Source organism: Panthera uncia, chromosome A2 (assembly GCF_023721935.1).
Source record: "Panthera uncia isolate 11264 chromosome A2, Puncia_PCG_1.0, whole genome shotgun sequence".
Classification (NCBI taxonomy): domain Eukaryota; kingdom Metazoa; phylum Chordata; class Mammalia; order Carnivora; family Felidae; genus Panthera; species Panthera uncia.
Genome location: NC_064816.1, coordinates 52,841,749 through 52,867,264, shown reverse-complemented (window position 1 = coordinate 52,867,264; position 25,516 = coordinate 52,841,749). Strand labels below are relative to the sequence as shown.

Here is a 25,516-nt window from a genome sequence, read left to right as displayed (position 1 = left end):
GGCTCTCTTCCAGGACAAAGTGAACTTATTGATCTTTGGTGGACTCAGAGAGAGACAAATTTTGGTTCAGTGTGAGAAAATGTGCTTGTCTTTCCACCTGAACTGTTGGAGAAGGGGTAAGCTGTCCTTATTGGGAAGTATGAATGTAGTAGCTGTTGGGGAGTTCTCAGTAAAGTGGTTCCTATCCCAGGTGCGTGGCTCTTCCCTGTATATTTTCATTCAGTTCAGGAAGAAACTTGCTGTGTGACCCTGGAAAGTCCCTTCCTCCTTAATCCCTCACCCTGAGATGGCTGGTGGGGCTCAGACATTTTTAGCCACGAAAACTGTCTTCAAGTGGAATTTCACTCAGACCCTCAGTATGAAGAGTAGCTAAGAGCAGAGGTGCTTTGTTTCAAAGGTGGGAGGGGCCAAAGTTTGGGCTCTGCCTCCACCTCTCTAATCCCTGGGTCTCCATGGAGCACAGTGTGAGAAATAATCATCTATTTCAGTGGTTCTCAGAATGTGGTCCCTGAACCAGCGGCACCTGAGAACTTATAGGAAATGGATATTCTTGGGTCCCAGCCCACAACTGCTAAATCAGAAACTCTAGGGGTAGGGTCTGGGCATCTGCATTTTAACAAAACTTCCAGGTGATGCTGATAGACAGTAACATTTGAGACCCACAGATACATGATCCTGTAAAATCCACTCGGCATGAGTTCTCTGTGATTCCCTGCCCCCTCGAGAGAAGCATCCTCTGGAACACTGTTCCCCAATCCTGGCTGTGCACAGATCCCCAGGAGCTTTAGAAAATATGGTTTAAAAACATCCACTCAGCACAGTTATGAACAAAGCTGGGTCAATCTAAGGGTGAAAGTGAATGAGACACAGTCTGCTCCCTGCATAATTGGAGGGAAGATGACAGAAACATACAGAGTAAGTAAATAGCCTGACAATGCAAAATTCTGTAAAGCCATTGCTTTTCAGGCTGGGATGCATGCATTCCTCCCTGAGGTATGCAGTAGGTGTCCAGGAGCACTTGAGGCCACAGCATAAAGAGAGCACATTTTCTAAGCACTCCTGCTTTGCTTTAGATACATATATTTTTTTAATTAAAAAAAATTTTAATGTCTATTTAAAGAACACAAGCAGGGGAGAGGCAGAGACAGAGGGGATCAGAGAATCTGAAGCAGACGCTGTGCTGACAGCAGAGAGCCCGATCGGGACTCAAACCCACGAACCGTGAGATCATGACCTGAGCTGAAGTCGGAGCTTAACTGACTGAGCTACCTAGCTGCCCCTAGATATGTATTAAGTAAATTAAATCACACATGGATATATTTTGGAGAATAATGTTAAATACACTTTAATTCTTAAGCTAAAACATGAGACTTCAGACACGTTCTGAGACCAAGGTGGCTCCCTTCAGGTTGTAACCCCAGAGTTCCAGAGGCTGTAGGATACTTGAAAGGCCACTAGACTGACCCAGGAGGCCTTCCTGATGGAGGTAGGGTTTGAAGCAGCTTTCAAAGATGAGCAAGACATGGACCAGATGTCAGAAGCACAGAACAAAGACACAGCAGCTGGAAAGAGGACTCCTATAAAGCAGTAGTGCTCCAAGTGTGGTCCCAAGACCCAGCAGCACCTGGGAACATGGGAGAAATGAAAATTACCCAGCCCCATTCACAGCCTACTGGATGGAAACTCTGGAGGTAAGCCCAGTGATCTGGGTTTTCAATAAGTCCCACAGACGATTGTGAAGCAGGCTTATCTTGGAGAAGCAGGGGTATACAGAAATGAGCAATACACTGCAAAGGTAGGCTGGATCAGCTCTGGAAGGACCATGAACTCCAGGCCCTGGAGTTTAACTTTAATTAAAGGGCTTGGAGGAGACATGAAAGCAGTGGAGAAAAGCAGTGCTTGTCTTTCCTCACCCAGGGACCTCAGAGAACCGCTTTCTTTTTTAAAAAATGTTTTGTAACTTACAGATAGGTGCACAAATTTTAAAGGTAGAGCCTAAATATTTAATATATGTGTGTGCGTACGCTTGTAACTGCCACTCGTAGAGCATTTTCATCATCCCAGGAGGTGTCCTGTGCCCCTTCCCAGCCTGTATCACCCTCCAGAGGTTGCCACTGTTTTGCTTTCCATCACATTGGATTGGTTTAGCCTGTTGTTGGATTTCATATGAATGGAGTCATGAATTATGTATTCTTTTGTGTCTGGCTTCTTTAGCTCAACATAATATGTGAGATTCATCCAAGTTTTCATGCCTATTAGTATTCTTTTGTGTGGATATACCACAGTTGGTGTATCTATCCTGTTAATGATGATTTGGGCTGTTTCCAGCTTGGGCTATTATAAAGCTGCTATGAATGTTCATATACGTATCATTAGGGAACATAAACATCATTTCTCCTCAGTATCTACCTAGAGTGGAATTGTTGGTCATAGAGTAAGCATAGATTCAGCTTTATTAGGAACTGCCAAATAGGTTTTCAGAGTGGTTGAATATATATACTTCCACCCCCAACATTTGGGAATAACGTATACTCCCACCCCCAACATTTGGGAATAACGTTCCTCATGCTGCCCAGCGTTTTGGTATTGCCCATCTTTCTACTCATGGCCATTCTGGTGATTGTGTAGTGATTTCTCATTGTTGTTTTAGCAGCAACCACCAGCTGATGGTTGACGAAATTGAGTATCTTTCTGTTTATTAGCCGTTTGAAAATCCCCATTTGAAGTTCTTTTGCCTACTTTTTAATTAGGTTGTCTTTTTCTTATGGATCTATAGGAATTCTTTAAATATCCTGGACTCAAGTCTATTTTCAGATATATGTATTGTAAATATTCTCCCAATCTGTGGCTTCCGTATTCAATTTTTAATAGCTTAATTGAGATATAAATCTTATACCATACAATTCAGCCATTTAAAGTGTAAAATACGATGGTTTTTAGCACATTCAGAGTTGTGTAATCATCACGACAATCCATTTTGGCACATTCTCATGATCCCAAAAAGAAACCCCAAACCCCAAAGCTGTCACTCGCCATCACCCTGCCTCAGCCCTAGGCACCGACTGTCTAGTTCTATCTCTTGTAGGTTTTCCTGTTTTTGAAATTTCACGTAAATTGCAGCAAGGTTCATCCACATTGTAGCATGTGTCAGTACTTCACCCCTTTCATGGCTAATATTCCATTGTGTGGATAGACCACGTTTTGTTATCCATTCATCAGTTGATGGACATTTGAGTTCTTTCCACTTTTTGATTATTTTGAAAATGCTGCCATGAACATTCATGGGCAAATTCTTGTATGAACATACATTTTCCATTCTCTTGGGAATATACCTAAGAGTGCAATTTCTGGACCATATGGTAACTTTTTAACCTTTTGAGGAACTACCAGCTGTTTCCCAAAGTGGCTGCACCATTTTAGATTCTCCTTGCAGAACTTGTTATTATCTGTCTTTTTTATTATAGCCATCCTGGTGGATATAAAGTGGGATCTCACTGTGGTTTTGATTTTGCATCTCCCTAATGACTAATGATGTCAGGCATCTATCTTTTCATGTACTTCTTGGTCATTTGTATATTTCGTTTGGAGAACTATCTTTTCAAATCCTTTGCCCATTTTTTAAAGGGCTATCTTTTCATTGTGGTTCTATATACATGCAAGTCCCTTATCAGATATGTGATTTGCAAATAATCCCTCCTGTTCTGTGGCTTGTCTTTTCATTGTCTCCATGGTGTCCTTTGAAGCATATAAGTTTTTAATTTTAATGTAATGTAATTTTTTCTTTTGTTGGTTGCATTTTTGATGTTATATCTAAGAAAGTTTTGTCTAGCTCCAAATCACAAAGATTTACTCCCATATTTTCTTTCTTTATTATTTTTTTAATGTTTATTTGTTTTTGAGAGAGAGAGACAGAGCGTGAGCAGGGAGGCGCAGAGAGAGAGGGGGAGGCTCAGAATCTGAGGCAGGCTCCAGGCTCTGAGCTGTGAGCACAGAGCCCAATGTGGGGCTCTAACCCATAAACTGTGAGATCATGACCTGAGCTGAAGTTGGATGCTTAACTGACTGAGCCACCCAGGCGGCCCTCCCATATTTTCTTTAAAGAGTTTTATAGTTTTAGCTTTCACATTTAAGTATTTGATTCTGGGTTAATTTTTGTATAGGATATAAAGAAGGAGTCCAAATTTATTCTTTTGAATGTGGATATCCAAATATCTCAGCACCATTTGTTGAAAAGGCTTTTTTTCCCCACTGAATTTTCTTGGCACCCTTGCTAAAAATCACTTAACCATAAACATTTATTTCTGAGTTTATCTCTGGACTCTGAATTCTATTTCATTGATCTTTATGTCTGTCCTATACCAATACCACACAATCTTGATTCCTTTAGGCCTATAGTAAGTTTTGAAACCAGGAACCATGAGTCTTTCACCTTTGTTCTTCTTTTTCAAGATTGTTTTTTGTTTTTTCTTTTTTCAAATTTTTATATAATGTTTATTTATTTTTGAAAGAGCATGAGCAGGGGAGGGGCAGAGAGAGAGGGAGACACAGAATCCGAAGCAGGCTCCAGGGTCTGAGCCGTCAGCACAGAGCCCGACGCAGGACTTGAACTCACAAACTGTGAGATCATGACCTGAGCCAGTCAGACCCTGACTGAGCCACCCAGGTGCCCCTCAAGATAGTTTTGACTATTCTGGGTCCTTGTATCTTCATGTGAATTTTAGAATCAGCTTGTCAAGTTTCTCTACAAACAGGTGACTGGGATTTTGATGAGGGTTAAGACGAATCTCTATATCAACTTGGGGAATGTTACCCTCTTAATATTAAGTTGTGTATACGAGACCTCTTTCCATTTACCTAGGTCTTCTTTAATTTCTTTCGATGAAGTTTTGTTGTTTTCAGAGTGTAGCTTCTATGCTTCTTTTGTTAAATTTATTTCTAACCATTTTTCCCCTTTTCATCTTACTTTTTCAATGATTTTTTAAACTTCTATTTAAAAAAATTCAGTTTTACAGAAAAGTAACAAGGATAGGAGTAGTACATAGCACAACCAGATTCCCTTTTCCATAGTCATCTGTTAACATGAAGTCCAATGTATTTATTTTTCTGTGTGGTTCATACATTTTGTATACAGCTGAAGGAGTCTTTGCCCCTCTGAAAACAGAATTGTTTTCAGGGTTCCACAGTACCCTCCAGTGGCTGACCATGCCAGGTGAAGTCATGTCTGCTGGACAGCTCATGGCCTGCCAATGCATGTTTGTGACACAGGTGGGTCGTGGTTGAGGTTGGTGTGCGTTTGGCCAGATGGGATCCCAGTGAGTCCACTTGACTTTTGGCAACAACATCAGTGGTTTGACTACTTGCAAAGAGGACCTTGGCCACCCACCAACTGTTTAGCTCAGAGAATAGAGGTGCTGTGTTGCCTAGAAAACTCAGTAGCAGGTTTGGAGAAGAGAAAAAGGGGCCAAGGGCCCAGGCCTCTACATGTGAAGTCCCAGCTTCCACTTTACACAAGCCCAGGACAGGGTCCTGAGAATGCTGTGAGCTCCAGGAAACTTGTCTGAGCCCCAGAGGCAGAGAGGCAGTCCTCACACTCGGGCCTCTCCACCAAGCTGCCCCAGGGTCTCTGAGATTGGGCCAGAAGCCCTGGCTAGCACTCAGGAACCGCGTTCTAGTCCCCCTCCTTTACCTGCATCTGTCACTCCCCCGTCTGGGCCATCTGTAAGAGAGCTACAACTTTGGAGTCAGGCCGACTTGGGCCCAGATCTTGCCATCTTGATGACGTTGGGCAATTTACTTAATCCTTCTGGACCTGATTATTTTATTGGAAATAAAATGGAAATAATAATAGTGCCAAACTATAGTTGTCATGTGTTGATCACCTTCCCTGTGCAGGGTGCGAGGGAGACAGAGATAAGTGAAACAGAGTCTAGGGGAGAAGGGAAGCACAGGAAACAAAGAATCCTTAAACAGAGCAGAAGGCAATATGCACAAACACTGTGAAGAAGGTATTTGTATTCCCATTTAGCAGAGGGGGAAATTGAGGTCCATACAGATGAAGTGACTTGCTCAGGGTCACACATTTGCAACTCTCCAGGTTGACAAGGACTCATTTGTGTTCTCTAGGCCTTGGCTTGGGGTCTAGAGGCTCTAAGCCTGGAGCAGAGGCTCCACAGAGAGCTGGTAAGTGGGCATGGTGAGAAGGGGAACCAGATCAAGAAGAACTCTGGTGCCCAGATGCGTTTGGATTGGATCCTGTAGGCATTGTGGCCACTCAGTTCTTCTTCCTTATTATCTCCAGTCCATTCCCTCTCTCGGTCCCCATGGCCACCATTGGGTCAGGGCCTTTCTCCTGGATGACTGCGACGGCCTTCTCACTGGTCTTGCTCTCGTTCTGGCCACCTCCAGTTTGTTCTCCCAACAACGTGAATTTTGTAAGGTAGATATTTGGTCCAGTGGTTCCCTGTCACCCCAGGATGAAACCCAATTGCCTTTAAAACCCTGCAGGGGGGGCGCCTGGGTGGCGCAGTCGGTTAAGCGTCCGACTTCAGCCAGGTCACGATCTCGCGGTCCGTGAGTTCGAGCCCCGCGTCAGGCTCTGGGCTGATGGCTCGGAGCCTGGAGCCTGTTTCCGATTCTGTGTCTCCCTCTCTCTCTGCCCCTCCCCCGTTCATGCTATGTCTCTCTCTGTCCCAAAAATAAATAAAAAGTTGAAAAAAAAACAAAAACAAAAACAAAAACAAAACCCTGCAGGGCCCTGTGGGATGGGTCGTCTGTCTGACCGTCCATTGCCATCATATTCCAGTCCTGTGCACTTGCACAGTGCGCACACTCACATGTACATGCATACTGCACCCAAGACACATTTAACTTAGTGCTTCCTCCACCTCAGGGCCTTTGCACATGTTGCCTCCTCTGCCTGAAACACTCCCTTCCTATCTCAGAGGAGATAGGATGCTTTCCCAGAGCTAAGTCAGGTCTCCCTCTTATGGCCTGCCACAGCCCCTGTGCCTTGCCCACTCACAGTACTTCTACTTCTGTGTTGAAATTGTGTTTTTACTCCTTTCTTTTCCTCAAGATTGCAAACTCTTTGAGGGCAGAACAGCATTTCCTGCTCCTACTCCCTCCTTGGGACTTGGTGCAGAGCAGGCACTCACTTTGAACGAATAAGGGGATGAGGGCTGGGTATCTCCTACCTCCTTCCTCTGTCTGAGAGCCCCCAGGTGCAATGATGGCCAGAACTATTAAGACAGCAGAAACCTTTCAGGGAGTGATGGATGGTGCGACAGGCACTCGGTGCTTCCAGCCGATGCATGAGTTTTAAGAACGGATGTTTGTGGCGAGTCCAATTATGCTCTGGTTTTTGAAATGAGTCGTGTCGATGATGGCCATCCTGCCCATTGGGACTTAGTCAATTTAGTGAGAATTAATTACAGATGAGAAACTAGCTTGCAGAGCAGTTAATATTTTAGCTCCCTGGGGTACAATGCACATGCAACCATCAGTCTTGTCTTTGCTTGTCCTTCCTTCTCTCCCTCTTCCTCTTTCTGTGGTGGTCCGGGCTGCAGGGTGACCAGATTGCAGTCTTGGCTCCCCTGTGGCTCACTCTCCTGCTAAATAAATAAGGTCTTTCTGTCAGTCAGCAAGTATAATAAAACTCCTCTGTGTCACATGCTCTGTTGGGCTTTAGAAACACAGCAGGAAACAAAACAGATGTAACCCTACTCTGAAGATGTCATAGCTAAAATATAATCACAACTGCAATGGGGATAGCACTTTACAGTTTATAAAGCAGTTTTAAGCATGAGGATGAGCCTCTCAACAGCCTCATGCTGTACTTAGTGGTGCCATTATTTCCATTTTACAGATGAGGAAAATGAGGCTCAGATAAGTGACAGCTTGCCCAAAGTCATCAGCTTCTTCTGGTGTAGCTGGGCTTGAACCTGGCACAGAGCCAATAACAATGTGTTCAAAGTCTGTCAATCAGCTGCCCAAGCCCAAGCAAAAGGAATTATCCTTCTTCATCAGGACGTTTTCTTTCTTTCTCTGGGATTCCAGGGCTGAGAAGACCCTGTAGGGCTGGAGCCTGGCTCCTAAACATGGAGACCCATAAGGAAGAATGGGAGGGTCCTCCTGCCCTTGGGTCAGCAGAGAAACCCCCACTCCAGGTTCAGAATGACCCCAGTGTCCTAGAGCCAGCTGTGGGCAGAAATAAGAATTAAACGTTACCTCCCTTTCCCTCTCACTTGTAGTTCATACTTTCTTCACCCTCTGAAACATGCTTTCAGGAAAGGTTCTGATAGCTTAGGTACAATGGGATTTGATTTTTTTTTTTAACATTTATTTATTTTTGAGAGACAGAGACAGAGCATGAGTGGGGGAGGGGCAGAGAGATGGGGAGACACAGAATCCAAAGCAGGCTCCAGGCTCTGAGCTGTCAGCGCAGAGCCCAACGCGGGGTTCAAACTCATGAGCTGTGAGATCATGACCTGAGCCGAAGTCAGACACCCAACCGCCTGAACCACCCAGCCACTCTTGATTTCTAATTATAGCTCAAGCATGTGGTCTCCACTTAAGGACACACACGCCTTCAGCCAGAGAATCCATTCATTAGTTGAATACTCAGCCCCAAGTTTCTGACCTTGGTGATGGGGCTAGAGGTGTCCTGAAACCTTCAAACTGCACCAGACTGGGACTGATGAGGGCTGGCCTCAGGAGGAACCAGCTCATTCTCCCTCCGTGGGACCACAAGCCAGGGTGGGTGCCCTCTCCTTGTCCTCCCTGCCATCTCTGCCCAGATTCCCGGAAGGGCAGGTTACAGCAGCAGGAAGTCAGCTCTGGACTGGAAGAGGTGTTCAGGAAGCAGGGACCTTTGTCACCTCCACCTGCTGTCCTCTGTCTGACAGCACAGCAGCCTCTTTACAGATATTGGAGGGTTCTGTGTCCTGCTCTCCATCAGTCCCTCCTTCCTTCCTACCCTCCATCTTTTCTCCTCTTTCTCCCTCTCTCCTTCTCTCTGCTTTCTCATTTTTATCTCTCCCTTTGTCTTTCTCTCTAGCCCTGTCCCATTTCCCTGCCTTTTTTTCCCAGTCCTCCCCTTCTCCTGCACTCCTTTTCTGGAGAAGACCAGAAAGACTTCCTGGAGGAGGGACTGCCCATCCTCTCAGGCATTTTCCCCTTTCAGATCTCAATGTAAAGAGACAATTCTAGCAATAAAAACTGTTCAGCAGTGGAATTAACTGTCTACCTCAGTAATGAGTTCTCTGTCAGAGAGGCAATCAAACAAGGCAGTGTGGGCATCCTTCCTGAATGTTATAAAGGTGATTTGACCTTGATTGGGGCTGGACCACATGCCCTCTGATACTGAGGTTTTCCTGGTGTTTATTATTCCACAATTCAAGGTGGTTTCAGTATATTCCATATAATTAAAACTTCAGGCCTGGGGCTCATGCAAGAGCAGGTAGATTTGAAGATAGTTTTTTGTTGTGAGAAAGATGTCTTGCATTCTTTACAATTTTAATGTTCATTAAATTTAGTTGAATTTTTAAAGTAATGAATCACAATACAGAAATTTTAGAAAACAGAGAAGATGGGGCACCTGGGTGGCTCAGTTGTTTAAGCGTCCGACTTCGGCTCAGGTCATGATCTCACAGTTCGTGGGTTCCAGCCCCACGTCAGGCTCTGTGCTGACAGCTCAGAGCCTGGAGCCTGCGTCTGATTCTGTGTCTCCCTCTCTGCCCCTCCCCACTTGTACTTTGTCTCTCTCTGTCTCTTAAAAATAAATAAATGTAAAAAAAATTTTTTTTAAAGAAAAGAAAACAGAGAAGAAAAAAACCATTCCTAATCTTATACCCCTGACACAGCCACTGTTTATATTTCACTCCATTTCTTTTCAGCTTTTTCCTTTGTTCCTGTTTTAGACAGCCATGTCAGGGTGGAAAGACAACGGTGTATCCCTTCTTGATGTCCTAACTCTAGGACACGAATATGTTTACATAGACACCATCTGCATCATTTTCAGTGACTGCTTAACACCCCATGGAGTGGTTGCCTATGACTTCTTTAGACTTTGCTTTAAAACAACACAGTGCATGAACCTTTTCAAAGATGGATAACGGTAGAGCAGAGCTTTGTACTTCTTCAGAGAGGGAATTGCCCAACTTTTCAGAAGAAGAGCAAAACCTAAGTTCGGGAGTGAACATGCTTGAAAGCCTCCCACTGCACCAGGAGTTGTGGTGGGTGTTCTTTGGGCATCAGTTACCTGTGAACAGCAGGTGCGTGTTACCACCCCTGTTTTACAGGTGAGAACGCTGGGGTCTGAGATGCTGGCCTAAGGTCTTGTGCTATCTGTATGTAGGCCAGGGGTTCAAAGCTGCAGAGGACTTGTGCTCAGGCCTATCAACTGTGGGATGACGGGCCTTTGGGGTTTCAGGATTTCCACGGAGCTGTCATGAGGGCCTTGGATGAAATAGACCACGAGAGCAAGGACACATTGGCCAGGGAGGAGCTGAGGCGCGGCCTGAGTGAACTCCCAGCCATCCGAGACCTTCACCAGGGGATCCTGGAGGAGCTGAGGGAGAGGCTATTGCACTGGTGAGCTGTCCATGGTCTGCTGCCCCTACTTCCGTTGCACTGGGGGATGGCGTGGTTAACACCCCACCAAGTGAAACTGTGTCTCTGTTTGACCAATGCAGAAGCCGAGGTGCAGATGTTGGGTCCTTTGCCCAAAGTAAAATGAGTGTGGGAGGGTCAAGTTGGGACCACTACCCAGTGACATGATCAACGCTCACCAACTAACACCGTGCTGGTCACGAGGCTGAGTTCTCACTGTCCCATCTCCCTACCCGGCTGCAGGGAGGACCAGCAGAAGGTGGCCGATGTCTTCCTGGCCCGGGAGCAGGAGTTTGATCACCATGCTGCTCACATCCTGCAGTTCGACAGGTGTCTGAGTCTACTCAGTGAGAACTGCCTGCATTCCCCCCGGCTGGCAGCTGCTGTCCGTGAGTTTGAGGTGGGTCCCTTGGTCCTCTGAGAACCTGCTCTAAGGATCCAGGGGTGGGGTGGGCATGGAAGGGCTTACTGAAAATCAGTGGGGCTTCTTGGTAGGTCTGAGACTGAGGGTCAGAGGGGAAGCCCTGGCTGGGAGAGGAGAGGGTGACCCAGAAGGAGGGAACACTTAAAGCCTAGGACATACCCTGTTGGGCAATTGATGACAACTCCATGAGCCCCCACCTTGGTGGGAGTTTTAGTGGCCATTCTCCTGTCCCAGTAGAAAAGCGCAATGCAAGCTGGGGCCACACCCATTGGAATGACCAACAGATGGTCACTAACTGGGGATACAGTTACTGAACAGGAAAAATGAGGGTTTTTTTTCTTTTACTAATACTAGATGCAAAGCAGGGACTAGGAGTTGCATGTTACTGAATATAGCACTGACTGTGAGCCTGAAGGAATGAACTGTCACAGAAGGAATGAACTGGTGCTAATCTGGGAGGCCTTCCTGGAGGAAGGGAACCTGGTTTTAGAGCTGGGGGAGAAGTTCAGTGTGGCCAGGAAGAGGTGTGGATGGGACAGTGTATGAGGGATGCTGTGAGCTTGGTGCCCTGAGACAGGGGTCTCTGACGGAGTTTTGTCCTCTCTGTCTCTTGGGAGCAGCAGAGTCAGCAAGGAGGTGGCCAGAACGTGAAGCACCGGCTGCTGCGGGTGGTTCAGCGCCTCTTCCAGTACCAAGTGCTCCTCACAGGTGGGCCCCACAGGAGGTCAGGGTGCACTGAGGTGATGCGGGAGGGAAGGCACCTGAGGAGGGGTTCAGGTAATGGTGGCAAGCGATGTGATCATAACCTCCCCTCCCACTGTGCCGGGAATGGGCAGGGGTGGGGATTGTTCTCAGTTCCTGGCTCCTGACCCTCCAGACCAGCTAGACTCTGCCACCATCTTCCCTTCAGCAAAGCTTTGGACCCTCTGCTGCCACCTTGGAAACCTTGCTTCAGTGGCCACCTTCTGTGTCTTCCTTCAGCCTCTCCCATCCTAAAACACATGAAGTCATACCTTCCCCTGTTCTGCATTTCCTCAGTGGGTGTCTCATTTCCCTAGATCTGTTCTTACCACCAAAGCCCTTCTTGGGGCCAAATCAGTGGACATTTTCCACCTTGGACCTACTGTGGCCATCTCTGTGGCTTTGCCACTGGTCACTTCCTGCTTCTCAAAAACCCTCCCATCCTGAGGCTTCTGTGATATACTCTCTCTGTGCCTCCCTCAGACCTCTCTGCTTACCCTTCTCCATCTGTGTTGACAATCTCCCTTCCTCTACTGTTTCATAATAAATGTCAGTGTTTCTCAGGGCTCAGTCCTAGGTCCTGTTCCCTTCCTTCCCTCTTTACAATTACAAACTCTCCTCGGGGAATATCATCCCCTCCCCTACCTCTACCTGCCAGGAAGCACCACACCTCTGTCCAGACTCACTTACCCAGCTGCCTCCCAAATGGACAAAGTCCCTGGGCCTGGAGGACTGCTATTCCAGTGGGGGAGACAGATACCCACATGTAGAGATATGCATGTAATTCCAGGTAGGGACCAGGGCTGTAAGGAAAGTACATTAGGGCCAAGGGGCAGAGAATTTGTTCATCTGATTCAACAAATGTTTATTGAGCATCTGCTGTGTCCCAGGCCCCGTGCTAGATGCTGGAGGTGTAGTAGTGCATTAGACAGCCAAAACTCTGTGACACTGTGGAGTTTTTACTCTAACAAGGAAATAAAAATATGATATGTCAGTGATAAGAGCTCTGAAGAAGATAAAGGGGTTTAAGGGGATGGAGGTAAAAGTGCTCTGAATTAGATACAGCACTCAGGAAGGACCTGTCTGAGGAGGTAACACTGCACAGAGATCTCAGCAAAGTGAGGACATGAACCCTCTGAAGATCTGGAAAAAGAGACTACCAAGTAGAGGGAATAGTGAGTGCAAAGGCCCTGGGGCTATTAACAGGTTTAACATGTTCCAGAAAAGAGTAAGAATGCCAGCATTGCCAGAATAAGTGAGTGACATTGGTAGGTAGCTGTAGAGAGGCCAACCCACATAGAGCCTGTGGGTATAAATGTGTTAAAGGTTTAACACGTCACACACCGCTGTGTTGATGGTCACATATGTTCCCCCAATAGACAGTGTGCTTCTCAGAGGCAGGGTTTCACCTTGTCTGTGTCTATATGCTGAGGGCATAGCACAGTACCAGGCACACAGCAAGTGCTCAGTAGTTGTTGAATGAGTGAATGGCTAGCGGTGGTGGCAGTGATGCTGGTGATGGTCCAGGGGCCTGATTTTGTCCTAGTGTGGTGTTGTAGTAGGCTAGCAAGGGTGAGGGGATGCATACCCCATTCTTCCGGCCCTTTTCTTCCAAGTCTGGAAAGCAGCGGGGGGGTCAGCTCCTGCTGCAGACAGAGGGCCTGGTCTCCCTAGGGCAGACTGACCCCTGGCTCTTGTTCTACCTGCAGACTATTTAAACAACCTTTGTCCGGACTCAGCTGAGTACGATAACACACAGGGTAAGTGCAGCATGAACCTGGAGGATGGGGACACATTTCTCTTTGGCCCCTGTCCCCTAGCTCTGGACTCTCCACCAGTTCAGGCCCGGGACTTATTCTCTTCCCTGGTAGCTAGATGTGCAGTGGACATGAGACCTCTGGGGCTTCTGAGGTTATTCCCTGCTCACCTCAACCACAGGGTTCCCTGGGATGGGCTGTCATCCAGTCAAAGGAGAAGAGGGTAATCAGCATTGGTGATAGGAGGTAGTGCCAGGTATAAAAAAGTCACCACAGTGTCCGTTTCCTCCCAATTCTATGTGACTGTCCCTGCATATGACCTGCCAGGACAGTCCCTATTTTAACATATTCAATTTATAGCCAAGGGAACTAAGGCACAAAGTGGTCAAATCACTGTAAAGGTCACTTAGGCAGTGGTAGCAAAGCTAGGGTTGAACCTATGACCTGACCCAGGTGTGAGAAAAATTGGTGCCACCCACATACAAGGCCCTGCAACTGTAGTGATCTTGGGGGGCAGTGGGGAGAGAGGGGAAGAAAGGAGGTGAGGATAGTGCTACTGGACTGGCCCTCCCCAGATGGCTCGGCTACCTTCTCTGCTTCCCTCCACAGGTGCACTGACCCTCATCTCCAAAGTCACAGACCGCGCCAATGACAGCATGGAGCAAGGGGTAAGTCTGTTTCCTGGGGTTCAGGTCTAGGACCTCCTCCAACCTGCCCCGGTCTGCCTTATGATACTCCACTTTTGGAGGTGCTGCAGGCAACCATCTGTGTCGTGGGACCTTGCCAAGAGTTCTTGGCCCCTGAGTTCTGGCCCGGACACTTACTATGTGACCTCAAGTACTGTGTGTTCCTGTCCGGGTCCGTGGCATTAGGGTAGTGAGGGGAGGCTACAGACTTGTCTGAATGTGATAAGTAATGTCCAGACTGTGGTCTGAGACCACCTGCATCAGCACCTGGAGTGCCTGGTAAGCTACAGATTCCTGATAGACCTTAGCTCTTCTCAGTCAGAACATCTGGGGGTAATGTCCAGGGATGTGCATTTTTAACAAGCATTCTAGGTAAACGTTTTGCTCACAAAAGTTTGAAAACCACTTGTCCACAAGAATACGTGAGCTCTAAGTGCACGCTTGTTTCTGCCAGCAAGTGACTGTTGGACACTGATCCTGTATTTACTAGTTTTCTGCCAAGGAAGGCCAACTTATCCTACATCCCAACTCTGTTCAAGTGGCTACCTTGGTCACTTGTGTCCACATATTTTCTGTTCCACTAAGCTTTAAGTAGGCCTGAGCTTTGTGTTGAGAAGGATTCTGAGGCTGAGTCCTAGCTCGGGGGGAAAGAGTTCGGTGATCAAGTGCTGGGTTCCATGGGCAGAGGTGGGAGTGATGGTGGTATGTGCACCGAGCAGTTGCCCAGCTCTGCTGGGACAGGTACACGGAGCGTCCACATAGTGAGTCGTCCACAGGGAGAAGAAGGGGAGGGGAGTCGCAGCCATTGGACACCCACTTTGTGCCAGACTTGCGTTGGGGGTTGGAAATACAGAGGTGAGACGTGAATCCCAGGAGGAAATCACAGCTAGTGGAGCAGTAAATATGTGGACATGATAAGCATCACGAGGGAAAGAGAAAATGCCACATGGTTTAGAGAAGGGAGCCATCCCTCCCAGCCAGGGCTGTGACAAAAGATGATACAGGAGGTGCCCCCATGGGGAGGACACACACACCTCGAAGGCAGAGGGAGGAAAGATGTGCCAGGAAGAGGCATGGAGATGGAGAAGTGTAGGTCACGGTAGAGTTCAGAGATCCACCCAGCATGGCTGGAAGATGGGAACAGGGTAGGTGAGATTGGATGAGGGTCTGGGCAAAGAGTGCGCTGAGTGTGGAGGCTGAAGCCAGCTGGCTGTGAAAATTGGTACGTCAGACATGTTGTTATCATCGGGTCCTCTGCCTTCCTGCTCCAGGGTCCGTGAGCAACTTGCTCATGTGTGTTTTGGCATCCTGTATGTACAGTGAGATCGCCTTCAGTGTAGCCAAAGACAGAGGTGCTTTGGGGTCCCATGCCTGTCATGATATAGCAGCAGATGGGCTGGCTTCTCCGCGCTTCACTTTAGCCAGGGATGCCTCTGCTTCCAAAAAGGAAAAACTAGGTCAGGAAGGGCTGGCTGTGTCTTCCCTCCTGCGGGCAAGCTCACTGCGGCACCCTCCTGTAGGAGGGGGAACTAGCGGTAGCAGCAGCCAGATGCCCTCCTGGCTTTCTCTAAGACGGGGGTTGGGTGCTGTGCCTGGCACAGGCTGGCCCTTGTCTCTCCAGCTGCCTGTGGACACCACACTGGGCCTGCTCTGGACTAGCAGCCCCTACTGCACACTTGCTGGGATCGGGCTAGGACCCTGCCTGGGTGGTGGACAAGCAGGTCCAGATGAACCCTATCCCAAGGCAGAGCTCAGTGGCTTGAGTGGCTAAAGGGTGGGCTGGGGCTCTGCCTCTCTTTCCCCATGGTCACACCCCAGCTCAGGCCTCAACACCTCCCAACCCTGCCATTCCATTCTTCATCTGGAAGCCAGAGTAATCCTATTAAAATATATCTGATGGTGCCATTCTCCCATTTTACAAAGCCTTCTATGTTTTCACATTGCCTCTGGTCGAATCTGGGAAGTACTTACTGGTTGTGAGAACCAGGGAAGGCTTCCTGGAGGCAGGCAGCAACATTCACATGGGTTTATGCTCCCATCAAACCATTGCCCCAACTCCCCACAAAGGTAGCTAAGCTAGAGGTATGATTTTTGAAAGAACCAGGTCCCACCACCCCAAAATGGGGCCCATCTATCTACCTGACACCTGGTCTGAAATGCCACCAATAAGCTCACTAGGATACTGTACTGACAGCCAAGCATAACTGTAAATCCACTGAGCAGCCTGTTTACAGAAAACTGTTAGGTGATGGGAGAAGCATCAGGAAACATGACTCTAAGAGCTGAGCCCCAGGTAGTCCGTCCCCTGCTGTGATCACTTTTCGATGGAGGACAAGGAATAAATGTGAAAGGATGGGAAAGTCTTGGAAGTAGGAAAGGTCGTCCTCACCAGCTTTTCAGGAAAGGCTGTGGCAGATTCCCACATAGTGTCCTACTCACGGTGATCACAACTGCCTCTGTTAGCCCAAGATTGTGCCCAACATTCTCCTCTAATCCTCAGGAGAGCTATTACCAGCCCAGTGTCACAAGCAAGGAAGCTGAGGCCTGGAGAGACAAGTGGCTTCACCCAGGATCACTCAGCTCTTGGCATGGGAGCCGGGTTTGAACTCGAGCCTTTCTTGGCTACCAGGCCGGACATGCCTGCACACATCACTCACAGGTTCAGACTTGCAACTTCACACACATCTGTGCATGAAAACGCATCCAGGTGCCCATGCACACAGCACCTGCTCCTCTCTCGTGACACACATAAATGTACACATGGACCGTTTTTCTCTCTTTTCCACATTTGGATTTTTCTTTTTTTTGTTTGTATCAACTCAGCCATGGGAATGTCATGAAATGTAGGGGTGGAGGTTTGGAGTTGGCTCCCGGGTTTGTGAGCACAGGGAACTCCTTCAAGGATTGGTCACAGGTTACCTCAGAGAGTGCATGCACCTTGGTTCTAATTTCAGTTACTCAGACCAAGTCTCAGGGGATTCCCTAGAAGAAAATCCCACATCTGCTTGCAGGGTCCGTCTTTCGAGGCTTTTGATCAGATTCGCCATTGAGTGTCCTCTTCCCCACAGCACGAAAGTAAACTGTCTCCCCCCAGAAGAGAGTGAGGGGACATGTGCGAGTCTGGGGTCTCCGATTTGCACCATCTGGTTTTTTTTTAATGAACTTAAAAAAAATTCTTATTGAGGTACAGTATAACCATTACTATTATTATTTAATTTTTTATTTTTTAAATATTTATTTTGAGAGAGAGACAGAGAGAGTGTGAACAGGGGAGGGACATAGAGAAAGGGAGACACAGAATCTGAAACAAACTCCAGGCTCTGAGCTGTCAGCACAGAGCCCAACGTGGGGTTTGAACCCACAAACCATGAGATCATGACCTGAGCCAAAGTCAAACACTTAACCGACTGCACCCCCCAGGCGCCCCCCATCTTAACCATTATTAACACAGTCCCTCGGCATTAAGTACATTGACGTTGTTTTGTGACCATCACCACCATCCACCTTCAGAACTCTTTCTGTCTCTCTAGTTGAAACTGTTCCCATTAAACGCTAAGCCCTCATTTCCCCTCCTTCCAGCCCCTGGTGACCAACCATCCTACTTTCTGGACAGAGTTTATTGTTGAGAACATCTTAAACTTACAGAAAAAAAAATTAAGAAAGATAATAAGAAGAGCTCCCATGTATCCCACACACAGTTTCTCCTATTACTAGCATCTTTATGTTAGTCAAGTACATTAAAGACCCAGTATTGATACAGTATTATTAACTAAAGTTCATTCAGGTTTCCTTCATCTTTGCCTAATGTTTGTTCCAAGTTCCCATCCAGGATATCATATCACCTTTAGTCTTCGTGTTCCTTTAGGCTCCTCTTGACTGTGATGGTTGCTCAGATTTCCCTTGTTTTTGACGACCTTGACTAATTTGAAGAATACTGGTCCAGGTATATTGTAGAATGCCCCCTATTGGAATTTGTCTGATACTTTTCTCATAAACAGACTGGGTTCATAGATTTTGGGGAGAAAGATCATGGAAGCAAAGTACCACTTTCATGACATTGTACCGAAGGTGCATACTAGCAACATGGTTTATGAGTGTTGTTGTAGACCTTGCCCACCTGGCTGCAGGTGCGCTTATCAGGTTTCTCCATTTCTTTATTTAAACTCCATAAAGTTATCCTCTTCTCCCCTCCTAGTCCACGCTCTTTAGAAGAACGTCACTATGCACGGCCCACATTTAAGGAATGAGGAGTTATGCTTCCTCTCGTTGAGGGCAGAGCACCTACCTAAATTATGTGGAATTCCGCATGGGAGATTTGTCTCTTCTCCCTTATTTATTAATGTATTTACTCATTATAAATAAATAATTTATGTTATTAAGGGCTCACAGATATTTATTTTATGTTAAGGTTATAATCTCATACCGTTTTCTTTCTTTTATTTCTCAAATTCTTCCAGTTTTGGCCATTGGGAGCTCTGTCAGTTGGTTTCTCCATACTCTCCACATATCCCCATCAATATGGATTTGGGTGGGATATTTTGGTTTGCCTATTTTTTTTTAGCACTTTCATTATTTATTTTTTTTAGCACTTTCCTACTTTCTGTCACTACAAAAATCTCCAGACTCATCTTGTGTATTTCCTGCCTTAGCCTTAGAATCAGCCATTTCTCCGAGGAGTCCTGGTTCCTTCAGTTGGATTAATGGTATTAGAAACCAAGGTCTGGTCACCAAGTAGGCTATCATTTCTTTCAGGTTCTCTTACTTACAGAGCAAAGAATTATATGTGTATATAGTAATCTGTGTGTATACTCATGTCTATAGATATTTCTGTACAACCATCTGTATCTATATTAAGGTAAATATGTATCCCTACTGATAGCTCCAATTCTTTTTTTTTTTAATGTTTATTTATTTTTGAGAGAGTGCAAGTGGGGGAGGGGGAGAAAGAGGGGGACAGAAGATCTAAAGTGGGCTCTTCACTGACAGGCTGACAGCAGCAAGCCTGATGTTGGAGCTCAAACTCACTAACTGCAAAGATCATGACCTGAGCTGAAGTCAGACAGTCAACCGACTGAGCCACCCAAGTGCCCCTGATAGCTCCAATTCTGATCACTTCTATGTGGATCATTCCAGTCTCCTCCCTCGGCTTATCTATAAATTTCCACTCTAGCAGTGAGATACCTGGGTCCCACCATCCATCACCCATTTACTTAATTGGTCAGTTTACCTTCATTCTTGAAAGTTATTTTCCTGGGAAAAATATCTGGATTGACCAGTTTTTTTTTTTCCTTTTTACTATTTTAAAGATACCACTCTTATAGCCTATATAATTTCTGATAAGGAATCCACTGTAATGTTTATATTTATCCCTTTTACATAGTGTGTCCCTTTTTTCTGGCTGCCTTCAAGATCTTCTCTTTACAACTGACTTTTAGAAGTTTGACTATGATGTCTTAGTATGTGTGTTTTTTTTTTTAATTTTTTTTTTAACGTTTATTCATTTTTGAGACAGAGAGAGACAGAGCATGAACAGGGGAGGAGCAGAGAGAGAGGGAGACACAGAATTTGAAACAGGCTCCAGGCTCTGAGCTGTCAGCACAGAGCCTGACGTGGGGCTCGAACTCACGGACCGTGAGATCATGACCTGAGCCGAAGTCGGACGCTTAACCGACCAAGCCACCCAGGCGCCCCTTAGTATGTGTGTTTTTAATGTGGATGGTATTCATCTTGTGATTCTCAGGCTTCCTGGATCTGTTGTCATTCATTAATTTTGGAAAATTGTGTTAGACGCTCTGTTCTTTCCCCCCACCCCCTGCATTCTTTTTTCTCTTTGTGTTTCAGTTTGGTTAATCTCAGCCTTCATACCTCCAAGTTCAGTCTTTCCTCAGCTGTGATCAGTTTGCTGCAAAGCCTGTCAAGGGAATTCTTCATTTCTGATATCATGTTTTTTGTTTTTAACATTTTCATTTGATTCTCTTGTATAGTTTCCATCCCTGCTGAAATTCTCCACCTGTTCATGCATACTGCCTACCTTTCCCACTAGCTCCTTTAACATATTGATCGTAATTACTCTGAAGTCCCTGTCTGATGGTTCGAACATTTGTGTCACCTCTCATAAGAGGTGGTTTTGTTGAATGCTTTATTTCCTGAAAATGAGTTGGGGTACTTCCTTGCGTTTTGTGTTTCTTATAATGTTCAATTGGATGCCAGGTATTATGTGTTGGAAGAATTGTAGAGACTGAGGGAAATAGTATCTACCCCAGAAGTGGGAGTGCCTCTTTTCTGATCTTGCCATTCATGTAGGGGGTGGGAGCTGAGTCAGTCCAGTCAACTAGGTGAGTTGGGTTTGGGTTTTGTTGTTGCTTTTGTCACCTTCAGAGCCCCACAGACTTCATACTCCTCCAGAAGAGGGCTGCTATTACCTGATACTGTTTGTGGGGCCTGAGATACTGGAGAGTTTTTCTCATTGTCCTTGTCTCCACCCTCAGCTTTTAGCAATCCCTGCACCACAGAAGAGGCCTCTCTCCATGCTCTTGTCCCTTCTCAGAGGTAGACCGCTGTTTCCTGTTACTCAGTGCTTGGCTTATAAGTGTCTGTTCTCCTGGACAGGCCTCAGTCCCAAGCAGGGCCTGCAAGCCAGGCCTTCTCTGCTTTCCGGCACCTCCTCTGCACGGTAGCCACACACGCTGCCTTGTAGCCATGGCAGGTCTTGGGCAGGTTTCTGCTTAGTATTACTGCACAATCCTGGGCCCAGTGGGTACTTTCCCTCTTCTTGGGGAAGACAGCTCTTGCTTCTGCCCTTTCCCCAGAAGCGGTGAGTGGCATTTTGCTTGTCCTCTGGGAGTGGGTTACTCGGCCTCTCCCGGGGACTGAGGGTTTTGCACCAGAGAGGGTCCTGGGGAAGTTGGCAGGGTTTTATGCCAGCCCGCTCCCCCCCCCCCCCAGTGGCAACCTGCATGCCTTCACCACCAAGGCTCCCTGCCCTGCCCCTAGTGTTCCTTGTGAGCACCTGGTGGGAGCTTTGAGAGAAGAGCTTGCAAGTGACTGCATTTTTCCTGTGTCTGGGGCTCTGTTATTCTAAACTATCCCATCAGCCCCCACCCAACCTTTCAGAATCCATTAACATTTTAGCTGCTTTCTTCTCATCCTCCTTTATGCTGGCCACCTCCTCCTGTGTGTTGCAGCAATTCATGTGTCTCATGTCTCTGAAGGGGCTTGTCAGTCTTTGGGATTCGGTTCAGTTGGTTGCCTTTTACTTCAGCCTCCAATAGGTGTGAGAAGAGTTGTGATTCTGTACGTTATCTTTTTCTAACTATTAGAGAAAAGGTGTGGGCACTGTTGCCTTGCAATTTCCCTACACACAGTTGTCACCTTATTAGTTGACTTAAGACCCTGACCCCGCATAAGGTTCAGGGGACACCTACCTCATAGGTTAAGTGCTTGTTATTTCTAGCATAATGGGCTACTGTGCGGAGGGAGGGTAGGTATGTCACTGCATACTGTGGATAGCCCAGTGAGGGACCAACAAGGAGTTCCCAGGCACACATATTTTTCTTCAAAGAACACAGATCTGTTTCTTCCCCAGGTGGAAGATTTTCTTGATTACTTTCCCTCAGAGGCCCCCCCCCTGGGCTGCAATCCCAGAGAGAGTCTGGCCTTGGGCATCTGACCCCTCTGGATTAGTGATGGCTAGATGCTCCAGGCCTTTCAGGGGACATAGATTGAGAGGAGGAGCCATGGCCTAGCGATAAATATGGGTATCAGCACAACAAGGGCAAGTGACTGTCCCCATGGCACACAGAAGATGGTGGTGTCAGATCGCAGGCCCAGAGGGACTAGCCTGAGTATGGGCAGTCCACATGTCTGGTACCCTGCAGGGCCAGGCTCAGATCCCAGTCTTGCCACTGACAGGAGGTCAGATTTAGGGCAAGGCCCTCCTGAACTCTGTTTTCCTCCTTTGAGGTAGAAGCAATGCCACTTCTAATAGAGGGGATAAGACTCCTTAAAGGGGTCCTGACCATCTCCCCATTGCCCTGCTTCCTCCCACAGGAAAACCTGCAGAAGCTGGTCCACATTGAGCACAGTGTTCGAGGCCAAGGGGATCTCCTCCAGCCAGGAAGGGTGAGTGCCACTGCCGCCATGGGCAGGGACAGAGGGCGGCCTGGTAGGCAGGCGGGTGAGGCTCTGATAAGACCCATTGTTCAGCTGGGCTGGTCCCAGACAGGCCTGGCTGCAGGTGCTGTTTACCCGAGGAGGGGGAGGGGGAAGGGCAGGGGGAGGGTTCTGCTGGGCTCACAAGGCCCAGGGGCTGCCTCCCCTGGGATTTTCCACTTTCTGGACCTTTAAAGAAACAGTGCCATTTGGGTTCATGTCCCTGTGGTTATTTTCACCTCTAAGAAGAGGAGACACCAAGTATTTTTAGTTTAGCCCAGCATTGCTAGAAAATCAGGAAAACCATCTCCCAAAAACCATGCTCCTACAAAGCATTTTAAAAATAACATTTTTCCAGAGACAAATTTACCTACTTTTAAGCTTCCAAATGGAAAACACAAAACTCAGCTCAAAAATAGTCAAAGATGTGTTTGTTACCTGTTATGGTCAATGAAGGACAAGAGACATAGACATGAAAGGTGTTATGTTCAGGATATTTTATTCAAAATTAACAGGGATCTCATTGGTCTGAGAGTCTATAAAATCACACCTAATGGTTTGGCCTTGGCTCACCAGTTCAGTAAATATTTATTAAATATTTTCTTTATGTTAAGTAACTTTAGATATCTATTTTAATCATCCTCCGGAATTAATGCGCCTGTAGCAACCGTTCACGGGTCTTCAGCTGTTTAGCAAACCTTCATAGGCTTTGTTCTGAAGGGTTCTCCATGGCAGCAAACGAGGGAAAGAGTCACTGTCTCGACCCCTCAGAGACCAGAACAGTGTCTGGGGCTTGCTAGAAGTCAAGGCGGACTGACTGCTCCTAAGAAGCAAACATGGGCATCTCGCTAAAGCCGGGAATTCACCCATTCGTTGTTCTCTGGTACTTTGGGAGGCACCAAGATTTAAGTTTCCTGCTTGGGGCCTCCCCCCACTCTTCTTGGGCATCAGCCTGACTTCTCAGGTCTGCTTCTGTCCCCACAGGAGTTCCTGAAGGAAGGGACACTGATGAAAGTAACAGGGAAAAGCAGACGGCCCCGGCACCTGTTCCTGGTAAGTACCTGGTGCCCAGCCAAGCCCCAGGACTGTCAAATTTTGTGAAATTTTCTTGGGTCATTATTCAAAGGCAACTGGAGTGGGGGGTGGGGGGCCTAGAACAGAGCCGAATATTTAGGCTGAAGATCATTCTACAGAGCTGAGCTTTCCAGAGGTCTGAGGGCTTAACCATTGCCAACCACAGTCCTTCCCTCATTTATTATTTGAGCGATTTTAAATGGAATGTTGCCAAAATTTAATTGCCTGTGTCCCTATTTCAAACATCCTAACACTGGGAAATTCTTACACTGGAGATAGCTGTTCAACCGCCTTATCTAAGCTCTAAAGCTGAGATCTAGAAGGGGGAGTTTCCTGGGCCAGATCTCCCAGCAGGTTGGTGGCAGAGGCCCAGAAGGGAACCAGGGTTGTGACCCCAGTCTAGCACTTTCTCCACTGTGCACAAGACAGAGTACAGTGTAACATTTCTGATGATTTGCAGCCACAGTCTGGAATACCAGGGAATGTTCAGGCCTGTTGCATGGTAACATCATCCTCTGTGGCTGTTGAGCTACAAGCAATAATTTTCCCCAATCCTATGGCCCAAAATTGTTTTGCTTTTTAAGTTCTTCTACCTGCCTGGGTGTAATTTTCTCTGTTCTTCATGATTTTAACTTTCATTTTTTGTTACTGTCAGTCAAGGCTGCCCTTAAGAGCCTCTTATACTTTGTTAGGATTGTGTGAGAAGTAATAATAAACAGGCTGTAAGTGTCTAAGAACTCTGTTTCAGATATTTACTGAGCACCTCCTATGTGCTGGGCACTGGAAACAAAGAGATAAAGTCTCATGCTGTGCCGTCAACCTTCGGTGTCTAATGTAACTACCGAGTTATGAGCATGACATGGACAGAACCTCAGGTCTATGGGAGCAAAGAGGGAGGTCAACGAGAGTCAGGGAATAAAAAGATGGACAATAGCGTCAGCAGCACTGATGTTTGTTATATGTTCACTGGTGCTACACACTGTGCTAAGTATATGTTTCCTGGAGAAATGGTACCTAGTTAAGCCCAGAAGGAAGGGTAAGAAGTCTGTCCTTCCCCCCTCCCTTTCTCCCCATTTTTCTGTCTCTCTTCCCTCCCTCATGTTCCCTCCAGCGTCTAGTTGGCTTCACCGTGGCCTTTCCCTCACTCATCTCCATGCTGGGCCTGGGTCTCTCATATCCCTTCATTATTATTAGGCCATAGCTCCTGCTGAATCTGGGTCCCCTTCTTTGCTCTGTCTTAGCATAGGACCTTCATAAATATCACCTAGAGAGAGAGATGGGAGGAGGATACACAGGTTCCTGAACCAGGAAGAGCCGTGATAAACACACGTAAGAATTTTTCTTCCTCATAGGTACCAGTTTCATAAAGTAATTGTAACTGTAGAACAAAGTCAGGGCCTCTGCCCACCAATGCAATGCACAGGGGTTTCAGTAATGCTACAGAGTGGTTCCCACCATGACCCCAAGCGATAGGTGGGGTTCCCCACTGGTGGCTCATTATTGTGAGAGATTCCCCTTTACTCCTCCATGAAGGATTCCTCTCCGTTCCTCCAAATCGGGCTATAAAATACCTGCTTTGAAGAAGAGAACTGTGGGCAATCAGGAGGCAGCCTGGTTCTGACCACACATAAAACCCCAGGGTGCTAATGGCAGTTGCCATGGCAGCAGGTGCCTGAGGGGCAGCTGCAGAAAGGCAGGGACTGTTCTGATGAGTGACACAAGCCAGTTCCCCAGGGTGGGCAGGCTTGTGAGCAAGGCTCTGTGCCCAGGTTTGGTCACTGTCCTGAGATGGGGCAAGAACTCAACTGCGTGGCCACCCCCCACACACCACACCTGAACACACTGGAGGCACATTCATTTGCTGATGACCCTGACTCTGCCACTTACAAGCTTTGTGCCTGTGAGCAGGTTTTCTAAGCTGTCTGTGAAATGAGGATGATAATAATGGTGCCTGCCTGATGGGATTGTTGGAGGCATGAATTGAGATCAGGGTGCTTGGCCCAGGAGCTGGCACAGAGTGAGTGTCCAAGTAGGACAGTAGCTCTTGTCATTATTAGAAGGGCAGAGCTGAAAGG

The 25,516-nt window shown here is 47.0% G+C and overlaps 1 protein-coding gene across 1 annotated transcript in view; it reads left to right on the top strand.

Moving 5' to 3' along the window:
• FGD5 (FYVE, RhoGEF and PH domain containing 5) overlaps positions 1-25,516 on the top strand; it is a 121,813-nt gene that overhangs the window by 78,506 nt on the left and 17,791 nt on the right. Inside the window, exons 6-12 of the mRNA XM_049641042.1 lie at positions 10,430-10,590; positions 10,852-11,008; positions 11,653-11,740; positions 13,483-13,533; positions 14,140-14,198; positions 22,266-22,337; positions 23,352-23,420. Of these exons, the coding sequence (XP_049496999.1) occupies positions 10,430-10,590; positions 10,852-11,008; positions 11,653-11,740; positions 13,483-13,533; positions 14,140-14,198; positions 22,266-22,337; positions 23,352-23,420 (657 nt within the window). The remainder of the gene's footprint in view (positions 1-10,429; positions 10,591-10,851; positions 11,009-11,652; positions 11,741-13,482; positions 13,534-14,139; positions 14,199-22,265; positions 22,338-23,351; positions 23,421-25,516) is intronic.